This window comes from Cavia porcellus, unplaced genomic scaffold, assembly GCF_034190915.1.
Source record: "Cavia porcellus strain 051 isolate PalLab524CR breed Dunkin Hartley unplaced genomic scaffold, mCavPor4.1 scaffold_1, whole genome shotgun sequence".
NCBI classification, from domain to species: domain Eukaryota; kingdom Metazoa; phylum Chordata; class Mammalia; order Rodentia; family Caviidae; genus Cavia; species Cavia porcellus.
Genome location: NW_026947484.1, coordinates 115,121,246 through 115,142,495, shown reverse-complemented (window position 1 = coordinate 115,142,495; position 21,250 = coordinate 115,121,246). Strand labels below are relative to the sequence as shown.

Here is a 21,250-nt window from a genome sequence, read left to right as displayed (position 1 = left end):
TATTTGGTTGTACCCTTCTACAGTGTCTCAGAATGCATACAAATTAATACAGAATTGGATACATAATCTTACTATACAATCAGCTCTGTAACGTTCTTTTTATACTGGTGGACTGAATAGCTGTTTAAATTTAAATATGAGGTACTTTTTTTTTTTTAAACTACCTACACAGCATTTTTCATCATTCTTTTAACAGGTACTTTTACGAATTTCTCCCTCTTCAATTAACTGTGGTGCACACCTCTTTGTGCATGTTTCTCATCAGAAGAAGTCAGTAATGAAAATGCAGGATTAGGGGCTGGAGGTTTAGCTCAGTGGCATAAGCACCTGCCTTGCAAGCAGGCAGTCGTGAGTTCGATCCCCAGTACCAATAAAAAGAAAAAGACAAAAAAAAAAAAAAAAAAAAAAAAGAAAGAAAGAAAGAAAATGCAGGATTAAATGCATATACATGTTTCTGAGAGACATTTATGTCCAGACTTCCTATTCTTTTTCTTGAGGATCCAGGCTTACTACCAACATTTATTTTTTTAATCTGCTGTAATACAATGGTTTATAGCTATAGATCCACAGAAGTGAGCACTATTCACTTCTACAATAAATTTCATATTTTTAAATTTATTAACCTTTTTCCTTATTGTCTCTACATTATCTGCCCTCACTGGACTCTCTATAGCATACTTTCTGCTCACTTCTATTGGAAACCTAGTATAAGAAAACCTTATTTATTAAAATCAAGATTAAATTAAAAATTACATGAGAGAAATTTTTTATTGACAACATGCAAGTAAATTTGTAACTGTTAATTTATTTTCTCAGAGGTCCTTCATAGTTTTAGATTCTGGAGGGGTAAAATTCCCAGACAGTAAATTTTAGACATGAAATATCATCATTATTATTATTCATAGATTCCCTATTCCTAGTTGTATTTCATATGGAAAGCACCTTGTTTAAGAAAACCAGAGGCAAATGGATCAGGATTTTGGTATAATGGCATTGTTCCAGGAAATATTATTAAAAATAGTATACAAAATCAGAGAAAATTATAAGTAAACTATTCATTGTATTTGTCTTTTCCTTATCTACACCCAGTAAATTGGTTGCAAAAATGACTACACTGGCTGGGGAGTTAGCTCAGTGGCATAAGCGCCTGCCTGGCAAGCTCAAGGTCGTGAGTTCAACCCCAGTATCAAAAAAAAAAAAAAAAGAATGACTACACTGCACATAAGTGACTCTCAAATATCACCCTAAAATTACTATTTTAAATTTACTTTGGGTTGTCACTCTTTATCATTAACTGGAAGTTAATCCACCATTACCATTTCAGTAATCTGTTTAAAAGTAAGTATGAAAAATGGAGATCTTTGCTAGGATTCTGGAGAAAGAAGATACACAGACTTGAACGTCCTTCCTTGTATCACCTCACTCTTCTACTCTGCCTCTCCTACCCAAAGGTATAACAGAGATTATCATTCTTCAGGATGTAGAGGTACAAAGGGAAGAGATCTAGAGGTAAGGTGGCAGAGAGGATGGTACTGAGCATAAAGGAAACAAGGGAAAATAGAGCCAAGAGATAGAGCTGATTTCTTCCTCAATCAAAACACGCCTTGACCTCATAGGCATGTGTACCTGTTTAGGCTAGAATCTTTGTCACTCGTAATTTTAGGGTCCTAATTCCTATAGCTGGAACTTTATTTTCTAGTCTTAAAACTTCAAGCAACAGTTTTATGATGTTCCAGCAAAACTACGTGTCAAATATAATCTAATGGTGATTTTGCTATTTGAATAAAATCTTACAATTAATTTTATCAATTTTAATTTAGCACATACATAATTTCCAAATCTTAGAAATGCTGAAAACATTATAAACTCTAGAGAAATGTTCAATGGTTTGGAGAAACTATTAAACAAAAGAGAAATAAATAGAAGTGAAAAACAGAGTAATGTCCAACTATTATCTTTCACTTGGCATTTTGTTCCCCAATTTTCTGATTTTTAAAGTATCTTTCTGCAAGGAAAGTTACTCGCCATCTAGCTAGCCAATACTCTTTGTAGTAGTAGTCAAAGATTTGATGAAATCAATCACTAAAATCAATTATAATTTGCAAGTTAAATCTCATGAAAAATACAGAATTTAACTTCTAGAATTCTATATTTACTATTAAACTGTATAAACATGCAATTTCTATGATCTGAAATATTAACTTACCTCAATTGCTTCGCATAGTTCTGTTCAATTTCAATTCTCTCTTTGACAAATTTGGCATATCTTTCCAAGAAGTCAATTCCCCATTGTGTGTGTTTGTCTAAACTGTCGAACTGATCCTAGAAAAGGAAAGTAAAGTGGCGTTGAAACAGACTGAAATTTTATCCACAAATATTTTTACCAGCTTCTGATATTTGTACAGAGAACTAACGAGGTATAAAATAAAGACTTTGGTCCCCAACTGCTTAAACTTTCAAGACCTACAAATAGGTCCCTAAGCTAACTTCATGCATGCTACTGTATGCCTGGATGCCTTTACTCACAGGACTTCCCGGTTTCAACACTGCCCTGGCCGTCTTTTTTTGCAATTCACTCTTACTCCTCTTTTGAAATTTAGTTTGGGAATGGAATCCTCCAAAAAATGATTCTAAACTCTCAAACTGAAATGAATGATCTTTTTCTAAGTTCCCAAGGCTTCCTAAAATTATAGTACTATACTATCAGCAAGAGGTGAAAAATATATTATTTACCTCTGAACTCCCAATGCTTAGAACTCCATGCGTGACACAATTTCAGGCATCTAATGAACTGTTTAGCTAAACAAAATCAAACATGCCTAGATTGAAATTCTGAGATCTGTCATTTACCGAAGTTTGAGCAGGTTTATCAAATATCTGAAAGTGAATCTCATTATTCACCTGAGAAGATTGTGGTGATGCCATTAAAAGTGTTCTACAATGTTAACATACAACAGAGCTCCCCATATCATGGTCCTGCAACGCTTCTAAAATTCTCAAAAACAGGCCAGGTGCGGTAAAGCACACCGGTAATTCTAGAATCACCATGAGTCTGAGGGCAGCCTGGGCTACATAGTGAGCTCAAGGCCAGCCTACCTACACAATGAAACCCTGTCTCAACATTTTTTTAAAAAATCCTCAAAACTAGTCCCTTTTATCAGCTACCAGAGAAAAATTATCATTTCCTTTCAAGAACAGTCTCTAAATTCACTAATAATTTGGTGGTCTCTCCCTCTCATATAGCAAAAGTCTAACAATGTTGAGAAAAAAATTTAATTTAAGTATCATCCCTTTCTGTATTTCTGAGTTATTTTTTAAATCATTCACGATTTAATCATATTGATATTTACAAATAGAAAAAAAAAATCTCCCTTCCATTTTATCTTTTTCCATCCTAAATCATTTTAAAAGTCTACTACAAATGCCAAATCTATCTTAATAGCAAATATAATTCCTCAGTTTATCATAGTTTGATATTACTACTCTCTTCTTACAAATTATCATTTCAACACATGCTATCTTACAAGTTATCACTGATTACCATTTGGCTTCCTATACTTGAATATAGCAAGAAAATGTACTAATCAGTAAGCTTAGTCCCCATAATATGTACCATCATAAAGTGGAATTCTCTTCAAACTAAGAGCTCTCAACAAAAAAATTCCAAAAAGAACAATAAAGTTTAAACAATATTTCTTCATGTTTCCACACTACTTCAGAATTTTTCTTCCCAGTATCCTCTTCATTAAATTTTATATTGTGCTTCTTAGTACTTTAGAAAGACTCTAAACTTTTTTAGCCATAAGTCTTTTCAACAAAAAAATCTAAACACTTCTATATGTATATTTATTTCTAATTCAAATGACACAATATTATGAAATTATGTAATTTTGAAATCCACAAAAACAGAAATTTAAAAGTTAATTTTAATAGCTTGGGGTTTTGTTTGTTCTTTACTACTTAAAAAGTAAAAACCTCTGAGATACGACTTTCTTTCTTTCTTCCTTTTTTTTTTTTAAACTAAGGACTTACACTGTAGTCCAGGTCAGCCTGTAACCTGCGCTATAGCCCAGAATCTGTGATCCTCCTGCCTCAGCCTCCAGAGATCTGATAAGAATACAGGCATGTACAACCACGCTCAGCTTGAGTTAATATTTGAACTCAGTATTTGCACAATAAATATATTCCTAGCCTGTTTTTTGAGACAGGGTTGCAAGAAGTTGCCTAGGCTGAGCTCTAATTTGTAATCTTCCTGCCTGAGTCTCCCAGAGTGCTTGGATTATAAGTGAGTGCCGCCAGTCTCCACTGTAACAGTGTTTTTAATGAGCACAATGAATCAAGTACGATTTGCTATTTCTAAACTCTTGACTTAACTGTAAAATAAAAACTGTGGGATACAGTTCAACAGCACAGCACTTGCCTCACAAATGCAAGGTCATGAGTTCAATTCCTAGTACCAAAAAAAAAAAAACTGTGGGAGGCCCCTTGGCACTAAGCTCCGAAACATCAGACAATACCAAAATGGAGTCACTCATACTAAATGTCACATAATATATAAATTTTCCAGACTACTAATCCTAACCAAACCAGAAGCAATCATTTTTTTCTCCTTATAGACTTCCCTCCTATCCCAAAGCTTTCTGCCCATTTTATCTTGCCCCTCCTACAGTTTGTGCTCAATCAATGTAAACAATTTACACTTTCTTCCACTAAATGTGCTTTATAAAAAAATACTCTCAGCTATAAGGTCAGCAGACATTTTCCCAACAGCCATCTCATATTGCTGCTGTACAAATGTAGAAACTTGTCCTTTTTCTGGCTCAGTAAGCCCTTTTCTTTTAGAGATCTCTTGGTTTTAACACACTGCTATCTTTCAGCATTCAATCTGAAATATCAAGAGGTTTCCAAATATCCCTGTTACAGCAGTATGAATCACAGACAGCCAAAAGGCAGAAGCAACACACTTGTCCATGAACAGAAGAATGGGTAAACAAAATGTGGTTTATACACACAATGGAGTATTATTCAGCTTTAAAAAGGAAGGAAACTCTGACACATGCTATAAAAACAAAAAGAAAAACAAAACAAACAACAGATAAACCTTAAGGACATTTTGCTAAGTAAAAATAAGCCAGTCACAAAAGGTTTAATACTGTATGATTCCTCTTATGTGAGGTACCTAAAACAAATTCATACAGACAAAAAGTAGAATAGTGGTTATGGGGTTGAAGAAGAGTGTAAGGAACTGTTTCATGCATACAGTTTCAATCTGGAAAGATAAAAGTAGTACAAGATAAATGGTCGTGCTGGTGGCACATCAATTTGGATGTAGTATGACCAAATCATACACTTAAAATGGTACTTTATGCAATCTATATTTTATCATAACTTTCAAAAAGGACTTGTAAACAATTATCAAATTTAGTGAAAAGCTGGGATCATCTTGATTGGTTATCACATGACTGTAAAATCAAAACTGTAGAAGTCATGGGTCTGAATACTTTTCAAACTGTTAGTTGTTAATTATGATGGCAAGATAATATAATCATATTATTTTCATTATCATAAGGCACAAAATATACAGTAGGTTTTATAACTAACAGCAACAGATAAGTGGCTATATTTCAAATAACCCAAATAATTTCAGAGGGGAGGTCACCCCTTCTGGTCCATAAGTAACACCGCCATTGTAATCTGTAAAAAAGGAGTGTGGTGACTCCTGGTGTGGTGACTCCTTAGCTTGGTGTGGTGACACATACTTGTAATCCCAGCACCTGGGAGGAAGGCTGAGGCAGGAGAATCAAAATATTCCTCAACCATATTAAAATAAAAACTATAAACCTGGCTAGTTCTCACTGTTTGCCTGTACTAACAACATAATGTGCATTATAGTTAATCCATGGTTTCTTCACAGAAAAATCTAAAATATCAGGGTCACTTTCAATTTTAAATGGAAGTTTTAAAGTGCTTTGCTAATTTTTTTAAAATAATATATAAATAGAAGTTCTAGGCTCTCCTCTTACCTCAGGGGATCATCTTTTATGTTCTTTTATGACACTTCCTTCTTTAAATAATACACTATATCTTTTATTTACTTTGTATCAAGTCATACCTATCCTACTGACATAGGCTTACTGTGTTTTTTTTTTTTTTTTTTTTTCTTCTCAATGTTATTCTATCTCCAATCTTGGGTACTTCCACAAAAATTTCACTTTTCTATTCATGAGCTCCCAAATTAAACAAATAATATATTGCTTCAAATTTACACAGTCTCCTCAAGGATTTAGCATCTACAACTTCAGATAGTTTTTAAAATTTATCATTGATATTTTCTCCAATACTCAAAAGTTGTGTTATAATTCCACTGGATAAACACTGGCCTAAATTATATCTATGTTTAATATTCCAAAAGGCATTTTAAGATTGTTGCTCATTACCATTTTTTAAAATGTATGAAAATTCAAATAATCAGAATTTTTAGAAAATATTGCTAAATTTCACTTTTCAGGTGTTTTTTGTTTTTTAATTGGTACCCGGGATCGAACTCATGACTGCATGTTTGCGAGGCAGGCACTTACACCACTGAGCTAAATCCCCAGCCCCACTTTTCAGTTATTAAAGGTTAAGTAACAAAGCTATAAAATTTCTTTGAATGTAATTCTTTTTAAGGTTTTGAATTTATTTTTAATTTTACTTTAAGATATTAAAACTTTAAAGTTTTAAATTTATTTTTAAATAAAAATTGTTTCTATGGATGCTGTTAATGTTGATTTAAAATATTCAAAACTATCACTGGACAATTTATGTAAGTCGAGAATGCTACAGACGCATGATAACTAGTTTGAGTATATATACCTGAAGTTTTTTAAACATTGGTATCAGTTACAAAAGACAGCATAAAAGTAAACCATACAAGTTTTTACAAGTCAAACAAGGTCACTACGTTGTCAACCATGAAATGAGGAGAGTGAAAGACATCAAACTAAAAGGAAAGAGCATCTGTAAGACAACTTTTAAATCAGAAAAGTTTAAATGCATAAACCATATCATGATATTGAAAAGTTTCTTTTTGCCTCAAACAGTAGATCTACAAATTGCAAGTAAGAGTTTATATTCATGATACACTAGTATTTACACTTAAAATACAAAAAGTATTCTTTAAGATGTCATTTAACTCACTGAATAATACATCTGGGTTTTTAACTAGACACATTAATCAAACTCTAAACATTGTAAGTTGAATAATTTAAATTTTGAAAGAGCAAGTAAGCAACAGTCATAAAAGTAACAAAAAAGCAAAGTAAATATAGATCTAAGCAACATTTGCAATTGAAAATTAAAATAGTAGGAGCCAGGGATTTAGCTCAGCAGTGTGAGCACCTGCCTGGCAAGTGAGAGGTCATGAGTTCGATCCCTGGTACAAAAAAAAAAGAAAAAGAAAGAAAGAAAATTAAAATAGTGAATGCTCAAATTAAATTGTGTGATTTTACTTAATTTAACCTTTAAGCAGAACCCCAAATCAATTTCAAAAAAGCAAAGAAATATCAATCATAAAGTTGGTCTTACTACTCTGAAACCACGAATATTGTTGAGTACCTGTAATCCTAGCACTTGGAAGGCTGAGGCAGGAGAATCACTGTGAGTTTGTGGCCAGCCCACGTTACATCCTGAGTTGGAGAATCGTTGTGAGTTTGTGGCCATCCTGGGCTACATACTGAGTTCAAGGCCAACCTGAACTACATAGTGAGACTCGGTCTCTCAAAACTAAAAAAAAAATTTTATTGCTATTTACCAGTTTCAATGAAATATATAACTTCAATGAAATATATAACTTCATATTTCATAATGATTTAACGTATTTATGGGATTCAAAAACCATAAATGTCACCAGGTATGGTGGCACACGCCTGTAATTCCCGCACTCATGAGGATGGCTGTGAGTTCAAAATTAGCCTGGACTATATAGTGAGTTCAAGGCCAGGCTGAACTGCAGAGTGAGACCCTGTCTCAAATAAATAAATAAATAAATACATATACAAGTATAAATTCCCTATGATGAATGTTACCACTTATGTATATCTAAAGTGTACTAATATAAAGATTTTTTCCAGATAGACAGATACATGTTAAAATCAATAAAGAGATAAAAGAATGTAATCTAAAAACCTGGCACATAAAAGGTCTTAATAGCTGACTTAATTCTATTAGTATTGTGCTTTGAAATCTATTTTGTTGTGTTTTTTTACATATGCTACTAGACATCACATACAAAGCTTTACTGCAAGAGCATTTTACAAATGTGAATATAGTTTCTGAAATAAAGAAATTTGTACAGTACTTCATTCCAAGCTTTTTTTCTTTTTATAATGCATCATCATTGGGTTAAATTTAGTGATTAATTTTATTAGTAAGCAGTGGTCCCAAATTTTTCATTGTAGTGAATATGGAAACACAATATTTAAGTGATTTTTCCCATAGCTGGCTGATAACCAAAATGAAATGTGGCTGTATTATCTCTTAAAGTCAATGTCAGTTTTATACCTGCCAAAACGTATAAACACCATGAATAACAAGGTGCTTTTCTGACAAAAGGAAAAGTACAAGGTTGAAAAGCATGTTAGTCACAGGAAACAATTTCAAGATCTTGAAGTCAGAAAATTCCCAATTTAAGCACACATTTGATGCTTAAATCTTATCTAAAACAATCCTAGTAAGAGGTCATTCAGACTTTTTTTAGTTGTCATTCCACTTAAGAACAAAACAAGACGCATGAGAAAAGAGCTGAAAAGGAGGAGATTATTTTGATAACCACAGTATAAAGTCCTAAATCCTTAAAATAAAACAATCAACGTCATGAGTCTTAGATCTTCAAAGGGAATAACCTCCTGTCTTTTAATTTCATGCCTGAGATCACACAATTCCCCACTTTAAGCCTAAAAATACTTTTGAGCTGTGTAAAAGTTAAGGAAAGGACAAAGACAAACTAAGAGTAAAAATAAGCAGTTATTCTTTAAAATTTACTCGAAATAAAGCCTTTTAAATCATCAACACAGTCAATTTATCATTACTTTCCTATTCTACCTTTAGCAATGCTGTAATTCCAGATTACTAATAGCATCTAACTTCACTTTATTCTCACTTTCTTTACCACAGCTTACAGAAATTAAACTATTCAAAGATATGACCTAAATTAAAACTTAGTATCTCGTATTTGAGAAACTTCCTATTTTGTTTTCTCAGGGATTCCTAAAGTGTGAGCACAAGCACTCTACCACCAAGCTACATTCCCAGCCCCAAGCATTCCTTTTTAGTTCTTGAAAAATACTGAAAGTTATTTTACTTTATTTACTTGGAGATACAAGGAAAATATTCTAAATTAAAGGTGACATTGGGCTGGGGATTTAGCTCAGCAGCAGAAGCGCCTGCCTTGCAAGCAGGCAGTTGTGAGTTCGATCCCCGGTACCGATAAAAAGGAAAAAGACAAAAAAAAAAAAAAAAAAGGTGGCATCAGTGCCAACTTAAATGGTCACACTATGGAGCATAATTCAAATGAATGGTATGTTACTCTAGTATTCTATCATACAGTAATGTATGCTAACAATATTAAACAATCATCTTACTTTTATCTGTATTGTCTCCAATATAACAATTTCTAACAACTATGTATCAGAAAATGTTACTTTTTTTAGAAATCACTATCATTCAATTCTTCTAATTACTCTGATACAGCCCTGCATCCAAATGAAGTTCCCAGAAAGTACTTTTGGTAAAGCACCAAAAGACACCACCATTTAAAGAAGACTTCCTTCACTAAAAGGCAGAATAAGGGGCTTGCTGTCCTACTTTCAGCTCGCTCTATGGCTCTGATTTTCTGCCAGTTTCTCCAAACCTTCTGAATACCAAACTACTACCAAAAATATTTTTAAAGATCTAACACAACTGACTTTTTTTGCTCATTAACTCAAATGGACTACAAAAAATTTCTTTTTGTTTAAGTCTCAAGAAGTTAAGAAATCAATTGTAATTCACCGTCACTCAGCTACATGTACACTAAAGTAAATTGAAAAGTATTGCACAATTCTTTTTTTAAATCAACTTAATCAACTTCCTTGATTTTCTCAATTTTTTAAAAGATTAAATGTTGTGTGTTGGGGAAACTCACCTATTTTTTTAATTTAATATTTTAACTAAATTTTAAATTAAGCTTATAGTGACTTCAAACTTTATTCAAATAATCCCTACCACAATTGTTAATGACACTTAACCTTCTAAGACCTTTACTTCCATTCTCTCTCAGCAACTCACTCCCATAGTCATCTCCACTGTCAACAGCAGTAATTGCAAAACACCTTTTCCATCCCTACTCCCATACAGTAATTCAAGAAACTCATTCTCAGCTGTCATGGTTGATGCTGTTACACCTGAGAACATGCAATGTATAACTCTTTAAGACCTTATTTTAAAATGGAAAAGCAGTATTCACATGATAATTCTCTACTTAATTTTTTAAGGAAACACCACAGTTTTTCACAATAGCTGTACAATTTTATACTCCTGTCAACAGTGAACAAGGGTTCCATTTGTACACATCCTTAACATTTTTTATCTTCTATTGTTTTGCTAACAGTCATGTTAAGTGGTACCTCAAGATGTTTCTGATACTGAACATATTTTCATGTGCCTACTGGCCACCTGTACAGATTGAGGTACTAGCTAAGTAGTCTGTCCATCTTTTACACGAACTAAGATATTCTAAGTTTATTGTTTTTAGTTTGTATGTATTCTGGATATTGAGATCAAGCATATGAATAGCAAATATATTCTCCTACTCTGTGGATTGTGTTGACAGTATTCGTGATGTACCAAACTTTTTAATTTTAATACAACCCAATTTATTTCATTTTTTGCCATCTGTTTCTGGTGTCATATTAAAAGAAGTATTAAATCAATCATCATAAAAATCTTCCCTTATGTTTTCTTTTTAAAGCTTTTAAAATTTTCATTCTAATATTTAGGTCTTTCATTCACTATTCATTTTCAGTAAATTTCTGAGTACTTTTTATTTGTTTTGTTTGCCTTTTTGAGACAGGGACTCATTATACATGTCAGGCTGGCCTTGAGCTCATTTTTGTAGCTCAGGCTGGCCTTGAACTTGCAACAGTCCTCCTGTCTCAGCCTCCTGAATGTTGGGATTACAGGCATATGCCACCATGCCAAGCCTGCATATGATTTTAAGGTAAAAGTCTAATTTCAACCTATGGCATGTAGAGATCCAGTCCCAACTGCTAATAGTCTATCCTTTTCTCCCACTGAATGATCTTGGCACACTTGTCAAAAATCATTTTATCATACACAAACACACACATACACACACACAGTTACCTTACGCCACTGTCTATATTTCTGTCTCTATGCCAACACCACACTCAGGTTTTGAAATCATGAAGTGTGAACTCTTCAATTTTATCTTTATTATACAAGATTTGTTTGTCTATTCAGGATCTTCCACATAATTTTAGGATTTTCTATTTCTGCAAAAAACATAATTGAGATTCCGCTGGCAATTACACCAAATATGTAAATCACTTTTGATATTATTAACCTCTTAAGTCTTCTAACCCATGAACATGAATGTATTCAAATTTATTTAACTTACTTCAGCAGTCTTTTGAAGTTTTCAGTGTACAAGTGTTTGGCCTCTTTGGTTAAGTTTAGCCCAAGATATTTTTATTCCATTATAAACACATGTTTTCTTACTTTCCCTTCTAAATTCCCTAGTGTACAGAAATGCAACTGATTTTTGTGCACTGGGTTTTTTTTACTCTCCAAGCATGCTGTTTACTTATTTTAAAAGTTCTTTAAGAAGTCTTGACAGTTTCCTACATATAAGATCATGATGTGTGTAACAAGTAACAACTTCTTCCTGTTTGAAGAGTACCTGCTTTTGTTTTTGTTTTCTTGGCCAAAATTGCTCTGTAACTCCCAACATTATGTCAAATACAAGTGATAAAAGTGGGTATCCTTGTCTTTCTTACTCTTATTCTTTAAGGGAAAAACCTTAAACACATTCTTTTACCAATCAATGTAATGTTAGCTATGGGAAACATTTTCGACTCCATCTTAAAGGACAGGTAGGATATGGATGCCTAAAAGCTAGAGAGAAAGCAATCAGGAGGGAAGAACTATATAAAGACAGAAATACAGAAGTTTTCAAAACTAATTTTAAAATGAACCCAGATGAAATACAGCTAAGCCTATACATCTCATTGACAAAAAATAACAGAGTAGAAAGTAGATTATTTTCTAAATTCTATCCTTACTAACCAAAAGGTTACAATACAAAGAATACAAAAATCCTATGTGTTTTACAATTCTACTAAAAACAATGGACTACTAACTAATGATAAAACGCTCTAGAATGTACAACATGACCTCTTCTTTCTGTTAGCAAATAATCTTCCCTGTTCAATGTAACAACTTTTAAAACAGTAGACACCTGTTAAGACAAAAAAAAAAAATATATATATATATATATATATATAATTTAGTTTTTAAAAATAACTAATTTAGTGATTTAGTTTATTTAGTTTTTAAAATTTTAGTTTTTAGTTTTTAAAAATCACTATGTATAGAAAGAAAAAAAGTGATGAAGTTTGTAGATAAGCCAGACTTGAAAGTTTCTTTTTGGTAATGAGTACTGAACCCAGGGTCTTTGCACTGAGCTACATACCCATCTCCTCATACTTTATTTATTTATTCATTTATTTTCAGTTTTTTTGAGACAGTGTCTCACCGTGTAATTCAGGCTGGCCTTAAACTCATTAGGTAGCCTTGAACAGCCTTAGCTGGCCTTGAACTTGCAGCAATCCTCCTGCCTTAGTCTCCCAAGCCCTGGGATTACAGGCCTGTACTACCATACCCAGCTGTATCACTTTTTTGAGACAGTGTCTCATTAAATCACTAAGTTACCAGAATGGAGCTGAACTTGACATCCTCTGCTGCCTCTTCCTTCTAGAGTACTGATTATAAGTGTGTGCTTTTAGGCCAGGTTCTTTAAAAAAAAAAAAAAAAAAAAAAAAAGGCTACAAATCTCTAGAGAACAAATAACATACAAGGTTTGGTATAAATTATTTTCAGAAAATAACAAAAATTTTAAACATATCTTGTTCACATCTAAAATAAGTAAATTCACTAATGGTCACTGTTCTCTAAATATTGAAATCTAAAACAGAGTTAATTCCATGCAATTACATATTTTTATTTATTTATTGCATTTGTCTATTTTGTCTCGACAAAATATCAGAGAAAATCAATATAAAAAATATTTATTTTGGGCTCACAGTTTCAGTGGCTTCAGTTCATGATCATGGCTCCACTGGTCTTAGGGCTATAGTGAAGCAGAAACATTGTGGTAGAAGCAGCTCACCTTCCACCAGCCAGGAAAGGGGGGCAGGATGGGTTCTGGAACAAAATATACCCTTCGAAGTCATCCTCCCAATAAATCGTCCCCTCCAGCTAGGCCCCAGCTTCTAAAGTTTCCACTACCACCTACAGTGCCAACAGCTGGGGGCAGAGACTTCAATACGGAGCCTTTAGAGGACATTCTAAATCTAATCTATAACACTGTAAATATGCCAACATGCCAGAGTATATATAATAAATGCATACAAAAGTATTTATTTCATTTAATACTAAGATGAACAAATACCAGTATTTATTTTGGCACTTCATTTGACATTAAATTATTAAGTTTAATGTTAGAGTTTTTAAGTTTTCAAAATTCTCAATAACTTTTTAAACAAGTCTATGAAACTAAAATATAAAATACATTTATACATAAATAAAATACATTACAAAGTGGCAAACTCAAGCAAAATTTTTGGTCAGATTTGTGTATTTTAACCTCGTACAATATATGAGTTTTAAGTCTTCTAGCATACTCAACACATAAGTGTTGTATTTACCAAAAAAATGAAATTACAAACTAACTTTTCTGTAGAATCCCTGTACATTTACCAATTAATTTGGTCCAAAATGATCTTAGCTATTATCAGAATGTATCTTGGTGTGAAATGTGTGTGCTACCTATATCTTTATCTGATTTTGTAACTTCCAACAATACTGCACATCTACCTAGATGATCCATGTTCTCACCTGGCCCTCTCATTTTGCAGTTATTTATAACCAACTTTCCTTTCTGTTTCATATTATCTTATTATTCAGCTCTGTGCGATTCTTGAGGAGTCAGTTATAGGGAAAGCCAGGACTATATGATGAACTACTGTAAATCTAGTTTTCTATATGTTATACTCTTTAGCCCTTGCTCAAGATGTTCTTAGTCATCTGCTTTTATGTCATCCTTGATACCACCTTCTTTACAGTTACACAAATTAGCAACACAGTACAGCAATCTCTTTTTATTGTAAGACCCCCAGTAGATGCCTAAAACAATAAACAGTGTCAAACCCTATGTATACTGTTTCACACACACACAGAGTCTGCCAAAAAAAATGTATACACAGTTCAGGAAAAGAAAAATAGTATGACTTTTTTTCAAAATAGATGGGTGTTATCCTTGTATAGGGGACCCTAGAGGATGTTGTTTATCACAGAAAACCCACTGGCCCTAAAAGCAAATATTGAAAATGCATGTGCTTCAATCTCAATGACCAAGGCTACCAAGCAGCAGTTTGTTACACTAATAAATGTCTGGAAGCTAATGGTCACCACTTTGAGCACCTCTTGTAATTGTAGAGACCAAAGATAATTTGTGGTAATCTCATGATGTCTCAATAAATTTAGTATTAAAATATTTATACCACCTTTTCTTTTCCTAAAGTGTGTAGAAGTATTTTTTCCACTTGTGGTTGTTCTCTGTATATGTGTATGTATACATCATACTTTAACTTATAGACACAAGATTTAAAGCAATAACAAAATAGAACAATTACAATATATTGCATTAAACATTTTGTGACTATAATCTTGCTTTTTCTCTCACCCTGCACAAACAAAATATCTTACAGCACTACAGAGCTCAGCAATCTCAAAAGATGGTTTTTTTTTTTCTTTCCTTCTTAAACTGAGAATGTTCACTTTTTTTCTTAAATAAAGTACTTTCAGCTTCTCTTTGGCATATTTGAAATGCCAGCATCACTACTCTTATGTTCTACTCAGAAGCGTGAAACTACAGAAATAGTCAACTTAATAATCAAAATGGCCATCAAGCATACAGTGGGTAGGCAGCGTATACAATAGGGAAAGGCTGGCCAGTGAATGGGTAACTCACCAACAAGACTTCACACTCAGCAGGCACATAACTTGAAATTTGTGAACGATTTCTAAAATTTCTCATTTAGTATTTTTAGACCACAGGTAACTGAAACCTTAGATAATAAAGGAAAGCTGTTATCATCCCTCTGAAGCTGATACCAGAGAACATAATTTTGAAAAAGGAGAATGAAGAGCAGAACTAGCCTTTGTGTATGTTTCCGTATTTTTAACATGAAAATTCTCTAGAACAGTACCATGCATCCCCCTTGCATAGTCCCTCTGATTTCTTAGCTTTCTTGCCCAGTGGATTTACTCTTCCTTTTTTAGTCTGCTTTTCCCTTTTGAGACTCTTCATCAATTTTGTAAGTGTAAAAGATGTATGAAATCTAATCAGAGGCCTTTGTATCTAGGAAAAACTTCAAAGATCAGCTTATTTACAGATGTGGAAACTGGAGCCTAGAGATTAAACTATTTGCCCAAGGTAACTGAGCTAAGTAATAGAGCCAAATTAAAGCTTCAGAAGTCTTAATTAGTTTTTCCTGTTTTGCTGCTTCAAATCAGTTCATTTAGTTAAGTAAATATTTTTACACTGTACTTATTATCTAGAAAGCAAACGGGCTTCCTGAGTCTAATCTAATCTGAAAGGATACTAAGTTGTTAGTATATTTCATGGGAATAAATTCAAAGAATGACCTCATACTATTCTTACCACATAATTATAGTTAAATGTTGAGATAATTTACTTCTATCTACATATGCTTTATTACGTTTTTGAAACAAGCAGAGCTGACTCAGAATTTTATGGCTTATTTTTTTATAAGTAGTATTGGAAAAGCTTAACATTTAGAATTAAGAAATATGAATAATGAATTAAAGTAAATTTTACATGACAAAAATATATTAGACAGGCATGATGACTCACGCCTATAATCCCAGCACTCAGGAGGCTGAGGCTGGAGAATCGTTGCAAATTCAAGACCAACCTAAGCTACAAAGTGAGCTCAAGGCCAGCCTGATAGTGAGACCCTGCCTCAAAAAGACAAAAAAAAAAAAAAAAAAAAAAAAATATATATATATATATATATATATATATATATATAAATCAAATCAAATCTCTTTGCTGCAAAAATGATTTAGCTGTTTTACACTTTTTTAATATGACTTACTGTAATGGCAATACTGGTGGGAAGCATCACATAAATGAATTGTCTTACATATTAATGCAAACTAAGCATTCTAAACAATACCACTTTGAATTTATATTGCTAATTTTATCTTCTACATATGATTCTATATGTTGTAATTCTTTTTTTCAGCTTCAAAAACATCCTGTAATCTGACAGGATAATTGCTTCTAGCCTTCATTTCAATATACTATTATTATGCATACTGCTTTAGGTGAACACATAATGTCAATGGTTTTTTAAAATTTTATTTTGTTTCAGAGACATTGTCTCACTGTCATTCAAGCTGGCCTTGAGCTCACAGGAATCCTGCTGAAACTGCAAGCACGTACCACTGCTCCCAGCTAAAATTTCAGGGTTTTAGAGAACAACTCTTTTAAACTCCTAATACAGCACCAGAGTAATACTGTGCATGAAGAAGCACATATAAGTATTGTATCTACGAAGTAAATTTAAGGGAAACTCTTGGAATTCTTAGCTAGATCTTTAGTATCTATAGCAAAATGGCTATCGATGGAGAAAGAATGGTTTGTTTGCTAATGTAAATTATGTTCAGAATAACAAATAAAGGGTACATTAGGAGACAAGTACATACGTGGAAGGAGGGTTTAACAACTAAGAAGAAATAACAACAAAGCCACAAGTAGTGGTGCACACCTGAATCCCAGCACTCTAGGAGGGTAAGGAACGATCTCGAATTCTTGGTCAGCCTGGGCAACAGCAATATGCTGTCTCAACACCACCATCAAGAAAGAGAAGTGAAAATAAGACAAAAATAATAAGACTAGGCTTCAAGTTACATTTATTAAACCATTCCAATGGAATCCAGCAAATGGTTCCTAAAACTTCTAGCACAGGGGCTGGGGATTTAGCTCAGCGGCATAAGCACCTACCTTGCAAGCAGGCAGTCGTGAGTTTGATCCCTGGTACCGATAAAAATTGAAAAAAAGACAAAAAAAAAAAAAAACAAACTTCTAGCACAAACAAAAACACATACATGAACAATTGAGGCCTATCTAAATGCTTATAAAGAAATTTAAAAGTTTGTTCTACATATAGAAACACTCAGCTTATTTGATTATAAAGGAATACCTATAACAAAAGAAGGTAAATTTTTTCTGCATTGTTTTTTCATTTTTTGTTTTGCGGTGCTAGGGATCAAATCCAAGGCCTATCACATGCTAGGGAGGCACCACCAAGCCACCATAAGCTGCATTCCAGCCTAAGGGATAGGTTTCAACTGCTTATCCCTTATGTGTTTTTTCCTTAGGACTTGCAAGATGATTTCTGTGATACCACAAGAAAGACTAATCACATCATGAATCAGAGAAAACAATCAGGATTATGAATTGTTTTTACCATTCTACCTGAACTATTATTTGCTCCTACATTAATTAAAAGATTTGACATACAATTCAAAACTTTATTAGGCAAAAAGTCGCTCAGAGATTTAATGAGCTGCTTCTTTAAAACAGAAGGTTTTAGAGGCAGGTGTGGTGGTTCATGCCTATAATCCCAGCACTCGGGAAGCTGAGGCAAAAGGATCTTTCCAAATTCAAAACCTGCCTGGGCTACAAAGTGAGTTCAAGGCCAGCCTGAATTGCACAGTTAGACTCTGTCTCAAAAAGACAAAAAAAAAAAAAAAGGGGGGGGGGTTTGAATTAAAAGACCTTGAGAGACTCATCTTGTAAGGCCTGTAACAGTCATCAGTAAGAGAGTCTAAAGACATCCGAAGGATAGTACATTTGCATGTAGTGTATGGAGAAACATCATATGCATTAAGTCATTTAACCTTAACCAAGAACCCTGGTGGTACTCTCCTTTTTCAGATAAAGGAATGGATTTTCAGAAGTTAAAGTAACTTGTGAGGGTTACAAAGTTGGAAGTGTTTCTACTTGATACAGCAAAACAAGAGGAGCATTGTCAGTGTCAAAGATTCAGAATCAGTCTGCTGCTGCTATGTAAATACTTCAAGTGGCTACCACACTAAAGGTTTACTCATTTCTCTTTGGTAAGCTGTTTCAAGGTTCATTAAAATCATAAACTGAAGAACTGGCTTGGTTGGTTGGGAGGTGAGAAGATAAAAGATTTAGAACAGTTACAAACTTTGGTTTGTTTTTTTGGGAAACAGGGTCTCAACCATGCATTCCAACCTGCTTTTGAACACTGTGTAAAGCCCAGGTTGGTCTTAAATTCACAATGATCCTCCTGCTTCATTTCCTAAGTGCTGAGATCATCATTATGTACTACAAATATACTAGTAAAAAATTATTTGCCATGTAAGCATTTATTTTTCTCAATGTATACAATACTGGTGTAACAACTCTGTGGGACCAGTATTTGAGAATCAATAGTTTATACTGTCAAAAGAGTCTCAAACACTATTAGATAAGAAGTACTAGGGAGCTTTAAAAGTAATAAATCCTGAGCCTCATCCCAGAACAACTAAATGAATCACTTGGGATTAGGTGCCCAGTTTTTGATGTACAATTAGATTTAGAGACATTGATCCATACTGTGCCTAAGCTCAGATGCAATTAAAGCAATCCTTGGTAATAGTAATGTCTGATCTGGTGTGCTGACCCAATGAAAGTTTCAGATAGAAAGCAACTTAGTGAGGCCTATCTCAAAATAAAAATAAAGAGTACTCAATGACAAAAGAGTATCCTTCATTCAATCCCCAGTAATCCCTCCAAAAAGAGAGAGAAAGAGAGAGAGAGAGAGAGAGAGAGAGAGAAGAGGATAGATGGATTGACTGACTGATTGATTGATTCCAGAAAGAAGTCTTCTATGGTTTGAGTATAACCTGAGTGACCCTCAAATGTTCATGACAAGGCTTGGTCCTTATGGCAGTGTCACTAGGAGGTGGTGGAATCTTTAGATCCTTAGGTCACTGGTAGCATGCCCTCAAGGGGACTGTGGGACCCCACCAGTCTACTTTCTCTACTTCCTGGATGGAGAGATGACCACTTATTTCTGTACACTATCATCCAATTGCTCCACAACTCTTGGGTAGTACTGTTTTTCATACACCTTTTACTTAGAGTCCTACATGACAAGATATCTGGATTCCAAGCACTATTCAACTTGATCTCCCAAAAGGACTTTGTGGTAGTCAGCTTTGTGTTACTATCATGAAATATGAGATATCAGCCACCGTAAAGAGAAGTTTATTTAGCTCACAGTTTCGGAGGTTTAAAGTCCAGGTCCAAGCGATTTTGCCTCTGATTTAAGTCAGTAGATAACAAGTATTTCTGAGCAATAGAGATTTAAAGAGAAAGTGTTTATATATAAGTAGATGTTGCTATTCTTGAAGACAAACACACAAAATCAGTCTACACAGCCTTTGCTATTTACAAATAATCAGTTATGACAAAGTTCTCTGCCCAGAACGGTCTTGATTCCTCTCCATCAAGGGGCATTTGTCAACATTTAGAGACCTTTCTCTTGTACCCCAATCTAGCCCCCATTTCTCTGCTTCCTCTATTAGCAAATTCTCCAGTAAGGCATCTTTCTGCAAGGTACTTGCTTCATTTCTCATACCTTGTATTTGCTTTTTTCTCCTCCCCAAATGCTTTAATGTGTACTTTCTGTAAAAAGGCTCCTATAAATATGTAACTATCAAAATCATGAAATTAAATGCAGGAAAATGAGAGGATAAGGGAGTGGAAGATGCTTCCAAGGGAAATAATATCCTTTATGGCAAAAATATCAGACATACAATAATGTCACTATCATTGTCTTGTCTCTCTAGTTTCCTTTAGTCTGAAACTGTTCCTCTATCTTTCCTTGTTTTTCATGGCCTTCACACTTTTGAAGGTTACAAGACAACCAACTTAAGCTTGTCTAACAAACTGATCCCACAGATTCATATTATGTTCTTGGTCCAGAAATTATGAGTCTTACATCTAATCAGGAGACACGAGTTCCATTTGTTCCATTATTGGCGATACTGATTACTTGATTAAGATGCTAACTGCCAGCCTTCCCCCAAAGTAAACAGATTCTTTTCTCTTCATGATTAACTTTGAGATTGTGAAATATCTTCTTCCTCACCACAATTTCAATGTATTTAAGTACTTATCATTATGGATTTTAGGGCTTCCTATTTATTCCATCATTATCATTCATTTTCATTATTTATTTAGATGTTCAAATTGCCCCCACATTTGGCCACTCGGAACTACTTTATGCTGATGTGTATGTGAGACATGTTCCCAGTATTCTTTGACTATTTTTTTACTTCCTGGCAAAAGATTCATCTTGTACTTTCCCTGCAATAGCCTGATGGCAGCTATTTTTTCCAAGGAATCCTGGTTCCTTTTAGGAAATAAAGGCAGTAAGAAGTGCTAAAATTTAAATGTTCGATATGTTCACTACTATTTGGACTGCCTCTATTAAAAGCCCTTTTAATAAACAAAAATAATGAAGACATACACACATACATATATCTCTTTATTTCTAGAAGTATCCCTAGAAATCAAGTCATGAGTTGGTCAGTATCTCCAATTCCAATCTAACACAAACACCTTTTCAATTTATAATTCCTCTCTCCAACAGTTTTTTTTAAAAAAGCTGGCTCTTTGTAACCTTAATACACTCATTTGAACAATTCCCACTGTGTAACCAATGTAACCAATCTGCCACTGTTACTGCTTCATACTCCTCACTAAGGTACCATCTCCTACTTGTTCACACCACTTTTTAAGACTATTACTGCTGCTCTCCATACTGGAATTCATCAAGCTAATGGCACTGTGCTCCCCCCATCCACAACACCTCACCTGGGTTCC

At 33.8% G+C, this 21,250-nt stretch overlaps 1 protein-coding gene across 3 annotated transcripts in view; it reads right to left on the bottom strand.

The window, feature by feature from the left end:
- Nucleotides 1-21,250, bottom strand: part of Fnbp1l (formin binding protein 1 like) — a 121,238-nt gene that overhangs the window by 52,889 nt on the left and 47,099 nt on the right. For all 3 annotated transcript variants that reach the window (XM_063254466.1, XM_063254469.1, XM_063254474.1), the window contains exon 2: nucleotides 2,207-2,322. In XM_063254466.1, the coding sequence (XP_063110536.1) occupies nucleotides 2,207-2,322 (116 nt within the window). The remainder of the gene's footprint in view (nucleotides 1-2,206; nucleotides 2,323-21,250) is intronic.